Source organism: Oryzias melastigma, linkage group LG20 (assembly GCF_002922805.2).
Source record: "Oryzias melastigma strain HK-1 linkage group LG20, ASM292280v2, whole genome shotgun sequence".
Lineage (NCBI taxonomy): Eukaryota > Metazoa > Chordata > Actinopteri > Beloniformes > Adrianichthyidae > Oryzias > Oryzias melastigma.
In genome coordinates, this window is record NC_050531.1 from 25,443,101 (window position 1) to 25,449,767 (window position 6,667).

The 6,667-nt window shown below is 40.5% G+C and overlaps 1 protein-coding gene across 1 annotated transcript in view; it reads right to left on the bottom strand.

Annotated features, from left to right (window-relative positions):
- LOC112139035 (HERV-H LTR-associating protein 2) overlaps nucleotides 1–6,667 on the bottom strand; it is a 16,073-nt gene that overhangs the window by 1,259 nt on the left and 8,147 nt on the right. The window contains exons 3-6 of the mRNA XM_036217535.1: nucleotides 1,643–1,909; nucleotides 1,036–1,335; nucleotides 642–727; nucleotides 284–323 (exon numbers count right to left, since the gene is read on the bottom strand). Coding sequence (XP_036073428.1) covers nucleotides 284–323; nucleotides 642–727; nucleotides 1,036–1,335; nucleotides 1,643–1,909 — 693 coding nt within the window. The remainder of the gene's footprint in view (nucleotides 1–283; nucleotides 324–641; nucleotides 728–1,035; nucleotides 1,336–1,642; nucleotides 1,910–6,667) is intronic.

A 6,667-nucleotide genomic window follows, 5' to 3' on the forward strand; every position in this document is an offset into this window, starting at 1 on the left:
CGGAACCATTTGGCAGAGCACTTCAGAGGAGACTGGAGACTGAACACTGACCGTTCTCCTTGCTTGTAAAATCTGACATCTCTCGTCTTTCTTGGAGTTACAAAGAAATGTTTCAGGTTCTTTAAACCTAATATAGACCCACAGAACCATGTTAGTTTGAGAACTTCAGCTGACCCCTGTCACCTAAAAGTCTTCTGCTAGATCTGCATTTCAGGTTCTACTGTCTTTGAACAGAAACTGAACAGAAACCTATGAGCAAGGCACCACAGACATAGAGACTTACGGGACTGACTCTGTGTTTCCGGGATTTTATGGTCTACACGCTGTAACAAAAGATGACACACGTGCAAGATTAACACAATAAAAGACGTGCACAGACACGTGCACTAACACTCTCAGAGTCATGGATGTACATTCTCAGCTGGATGTTCATTCTCTGAGCTCATTTCTAAATGTCAAACAGACTCTACACACAGTAAAGAAACTAACCATCTTCTTGTTGCTCCTCATCAACTGACCTTCATGTCATCCTCACACAGAGCAGTCCTGAATGCACTAACTCTCACAAACTCTACTTGATTTTCTAAATCACTGATCTACTTCTCCACAACTAAACAACAGCAGATTTTGAGCAACTTTACCTTTAATTTTGTTCCTATGCAGTAGATGACCAGGCCGATTATAGGTAAGATCACAATTGCAGCCACTATGCCACCATGAGAATTGTCTAAAACAGAAAACAACAAACAACAAATTCAGGAGAATTAGTTTTTTTTTTTTTAACTGAAACATGAATAAACACTCAGAGTAAAATTGACAGAAATCTTTTCTGCAGGTAAATGTTGCTTTCTTCATGTTCTTTCAAATAATGCATTCATGTTTTCATGTTCTCAGTCTAAATGTTGCTGAGGTTTCAAAGTGAAACACAATCATAAGACTGGATGATTTCTGAAAGACTTTATATTGAGATCAAGTTTGTAGTTCTGGAACATGGAGGAATGTCTCTGATCTCTGACAGAAAAACTAGTTTCTCACCTTTTCCTTCAGCTAATCTCAGAGAGATTTGAGCCATGCTGGTGTCTCCATCATTGCTGACTTCACATGTGTATGTTCCCTCATGATCTGCAGATAAGTGCTGCAGTGTGAGTCTGCCTGACTCTGAGACATCCTTCACATGCTGCTTCCACTCCTCTGACACTCTGTGCTCATCATCCTCGTTCTTGGTCACTATTTTCTCTCTCTGATTGAACCTCCAAACCAGACTGAGGCCTTTGAGGGAGGAGTCTAAGGCAGAGCAGGAGATGGTTGCTTCTCCAGAGATGATCGTCACTGAATCTGGACAACAGAAACACAGAAAGATTTCATCATGAAATGAAACATCTAGTCAAAATGTCTTAAATCCTGAATCAAAGACTCTTTGATGTTTGCACACAGCCTCCTGTCTCCATAGTTACATGAACGACACTATGAAAGACTTAAAGAAATCCTTTCAGAGCTTAATCATCCATAGTCTGCTTGATCCTGGAGGATCATGAAGGTCAGGAACAATCCCACAGTGACAAAGAACATCAGAGTCTTTGATTCTGGAAAGTTCTGCCATGATCAGAATGACAGATTGGTCCAGATGAACTGGAACACTCACGTCTTCTCCTCCATGAAGCTCTCCTCTGTTTGGATGGAGTGCTGATGGTGCAGATGTGGTCCAGATCTTCTTCACTATCTGATAGAGTCAGAGAGCTGCTGATGTTGTAAAGATGTTTTTCAGTCTTCTGGACTGTGGTTTTGTTCTGGAAGGTTCTGCTGGATGGAGGACTGATGGACCAGCTGAGATGCGGTTTAGGATAGATCTCATCTGAGCTGCAGATGATCAGATTCTTAGTCTGTGTCATGTTGATCTTCTGAAGTGGAGCTGCAACAAGTGAGTACATATATTTTTAAAATGTTTCACATGAGAGTAAAATAACTGAATCCTTTCAGATCCAAAAACTGAATAGACTCATAAAATGAAGAACATGAAATAAATTCCAGGTTGATTCTTAACAGAACAAAAACAAAGTTTTCACTGGAATTCAGTCTGACAGAATTCACCAGCTGCTGATCAGATAATCCAACGTTATGATCATAAGTATACAGATGTTAGTGAAAGAAGTTTTTAAAACTACAGTTTGTAAAGAAATCGGGAATGTTAACTAGTAACAGCAATAGTAACTCAATGATGTTTACAATACCATCCATCCAAATATACCAAAGCTGAACACAGACAGACTTCTAGAACAATCGTCTTGGAGAAACAAGATGAAGAGATGACGAACCTCTCTGAACACATGTATGTCCATCAGTGTCTCTGTTTAAAGCTTCACTTTAAATATCTCCATATTTCTCCTCCATCTGGTTGAGTTCATGCAGATCTATTTAAGCAGAAGGAACTGCTTAATAGCTGTGGAGCTGAAGAGATCCCACTATGATCAAGTCCTAACACAGGTGCTGTTCCTGCTTTGGAAGAAGAACCTCTCCGCTGAGCAGACAAGCTGTTCATGAATGAACAACTTTTTCAGGATCCAGAGCTCACACACTGGTTATACCGAAGTTCAATGGTATTGTACCAAGAGCACCAGCTGAACCTATTAAACTTAAATAATACATCTTAGGTCATTTTTGCAAATTCATACATTACTCTTGTTGAGGGTAGCAAGGAGGAATCAAGATGGCTGACATAATCTACCCCACCACCCACCCACCACCACCACATGCACACACGAATACCACTGCATGCAAAAAAGAAACACTGTAGCTGCCTGGAATATGTTCAAATAATTTTAATTCTCAAGAATTAAATAATATTCACTGATTTTTTTAAACATACACTGCCTGGCCAAAACAAAGTTGCCACCCAAAAAAAGGGTCATACACTAATATTTGGTTGGACCGCCTTTAGCTTTGATCATGTCAAACATCCACTGTGGCATTGTTTCGATAAGCTTCTGCAATGTCACAAGATTTATTTCCATCCAGAGTTGCATTTTTTTTTCACAAAGATCTTGCATTGATGATGGTCGAGTCTGACCGCTGTGCAAACCCTTCTCCAGCACATCCCAAAGATTCTTAATGGGGTTACGGTCTGGACTCTGTGGTGGCCAATCCATGTGTGAAAATGATGTCTCATGCTCCCTGAACCAGTCTTTCACAATCTGATCCCGATGAATCCTGGCATTGTCATTGTGGAATATGCCCGCAGGGAAGAAGAAATCCATTGATGGAATAACCTGCTCATTCAGTATATTCAGGTAGTCAGCTGACCTCATTCTTTGAGCACATACTGTTGCTGAACCTAGACCTGACCAACTGCAGCAACCCCAGATCATAGCACGGCCCCCACAGGCTTGTACAGTAGGCACTAGGCATGATGGGTGCATCACGTCACCTGCCTCTCTTCTTATCCTGATGCGCCCATCACTCTGGAACAGGGTAAATCTGGACTCATCAGCCAAAATGACCTTCTTCCATTGCTCTAGAGTCCAATCTTTATGCTCCCAAGCAAACTGAAGCCTTTTTTTCCAGTTAGCCTCACTGATTAGTGGTTTTCTTAAGGCTCCACAGCTGTTCAGTCCCAATCCCTTCAGTTCCCTTCACATTGTGCGTGTGGAAATGCTCTTACTTTCACTATTAAACAGAGCCCTGAGTTCTGCTGTTGTTTTTCTTCCATTTGATCTCACCACACGTTTAAGTGATCGCTGATCACGATCACTCAGGATTTTTTTCCGCCACATTTCTTCCTCGAAGACGATGGGTCCCTACTACCCTTCCAGTTTTTAATAATGCGTTGGACAGTTCTTAACCCAATTTTAGTAGTTTCTGCAATCTCCTGAGATGTTTTCTCTGCTTGATGCATGCCAATGACTTGACCCTTCTCAAACAGACTAACACCTTTTCCACGACCACGGGATGTGTCTTTCCAAATGGCTGTTTAGGAAATGAAAAGCAACTCATTGCACCAGTTGGGTTTACATAACTTGTTGCCAGCTGAAAGATAATCGCCCATGCAGTAATTATCCAATAGGAGCCTCGTACCTATTTGCTGAGTTAAATCCAGGCGCCGACTTTTTTTGGCCAGGCAGGGTTTAAAAAGAGGAAAAGAAAACTCTGTATTATTACAGTTGTTTCCAAATGCTGAAACACATTTTCTGAAACATGTAACCAAACATCAAACACAACTGTCAAAATATAAGCTAAATATATAAAATTCTTGACTCTTGAGTCAAAAGCTCACTTTGAGGTAAAAATACTCTGTTGCCAAAACCTACACACAGCAAATACAGCACACTACACACCGAAACACCAAACACGAGTTTCAAATATGAGCTTTATGTGCAAAACTCTTGACTCTTCGGTCAAAAGCTCACTTTCAGTTCATGATGAAGACTCTGTCGTCAAAACTAACAAACCTGCAGCAATCACAAAACACTACACTGTTCACAAAAATGCTTTTCAAAAATTGTTATTTTGTTCATTTTTACTGTAAATCTAGGTTGACATCTTTTGTCTCTGGGTCAGACCAGAGGATTTAATCCACATCAATAGCCACAGAACAGGAAAAAAAAAAGATCTTGTTTGCCTGATCCAGCCTTGACAAGACCGAACTGAAATGTCATCACAAGCCATGTCTCAGGCCTGCAACAGCTTTTGTTGAGCGTATTGTTGTCTTTCCTTCCAATTGCCAAGTGGAAAATAAATTCTTCAATTGGGTTATGGAGAGCAAGGTGGAAGACAACTGATACAAATTTGGGATAAGTATAGAACTACCGTCTGATGGGTAAACATTTGCGAAAACTGACATTATCTCTGTCACTTTCTTCTGAATTTCTAAATGAATTATTCATATTATAGTAACAACTTGATCTGCTGAGATGAGGGTTGACCTTCTGACCTGCTTCCTTCATGGTCAATCCATAAACCAACACACAGTCAATAACTATGATCTGGATCTCATCTTATCTCATGTTATCCATCTTTGAAAAGCTTCTCAGTTGTTCCAGAACTTTCCTTATATTCACTACAGTTGATTAGTAACAAGTGTCTTCAGTTTTGACCAGTTGTGTGTTGATGGTGATCATTGTGTTGGAACAGAGTTTGAGTTTTGACTCTTGTGTGTTGTGAATGCTTACTGTGTTTTAAAGATAAGAATGTGTCTTGTGTTCGGCAAAGAGTTGTGTGTAAATTTTGTGTGAAGTGTAAATTGTGTTTGAGGTTTTGACCAAGGAGTCATGTTTTTGAAAAGAGAGTTAAAGCAATTGATCAGATGGTTTGGAGAATGGCACTTAGTGTTATTGGGAAAAACTCTAATAATGGCTCTCTGAAAAGCTGTATTACTCAAATAAAAATGAATTGGGAAACGGCTGACAATCAACTCATGTCCTCAAAATCCTCTCCTGACGTAAATAACATTCCCTCCAGATTAATCCAGCCTCCTCGTCTGTTTATACTGTGGACAGTCTGGACATTTTGTCTGCCATTGCACGGGAAACTCCAGGGCTCACCTGCAAGGAGGGAACTGGTGAGCCGCTCCTCCACATTCTCACCACCCTCTCGACCACCTACTAAGATCACGGTGGCACACGTTGGAGTTCAAGAGCTGCTTGTGACTTTGATTGACTCTGGATCTGATGGTGACTTGATTTCTCATGGGGTGGTGAGCAGACTTTTGATTCCTGTTGAGCCTCTTTCCCCTGCCTTACACATTCAAGCTATAAATTCATAAAGTTTCTGCACGCACCGTAAATTTAATATAGTCGACAGGTTGACCCCTGCTCCTGGGTTCCATCCTGGCAACCAGCTGTTACAGGATTGTATGCGTTAATGGGAGGGAAGGTGAAGGTTGGGTTGGATTTTGATTGTGTATGACTTCTATTTTTAAATGTAAGGCGCTTTAAGTTGCGCAAAGTATGAGTAGGTTTTTTTCTAAATAAAGTTTGATCTGATTTAAAGCAGGTGGTTGAGAATATTTGCAATCAAAGACCTGCAATAACCTGTTTGCCAGGCATTTTTGGAGGTTGCACTGTGGCACTCCGATGACAGATGGGTGGCAGAAAGGCAGAAGGGTGAAAAAGGTCCAAGGTCCATAAACCAATACTTTGTGCACAATTTTGCAGAAAAGTATACATTTAGTTTTATGTTTAAGTGTCTGTTTTGAATACGACTTTTCTTTCTCTTAAATACAAAATTTGTCCTGTTAACAAACTGTCATAAATACGTCACAGGTCACAGGTTGATACATCAAGACCCAAAATTGTTGGAATTGCACTTAAATGTTGTAGTTTATTTAATAAACTAAAATAAAATTGAATTTTTTAGAATGCCATTGATCTTCTAACGAGTAGTCCAGGTCTCAGGGAAGAGTGCAGTATGGTGGACATGGCATCTTCTGAAGAGCATTTTGGTTTGTATGCAAACTGGAGCAGATCTAAAATGTGACAGACAGGCTTTGATGTGTTTACAGACCAACCTTTAAAAACACTTAATGACCACAGGTGTGAGGGCAACGGCCTGTAGTCATTAAGACTGTCCACCACTGGCTTTTTGGGGACAAGAATTTTGATGGAGGTTTAGAGGCAGGCCAGGGACCCTGTACTGTCCAAGAACTGGTTTAAAATGCTGCTAATTGATCTGCACA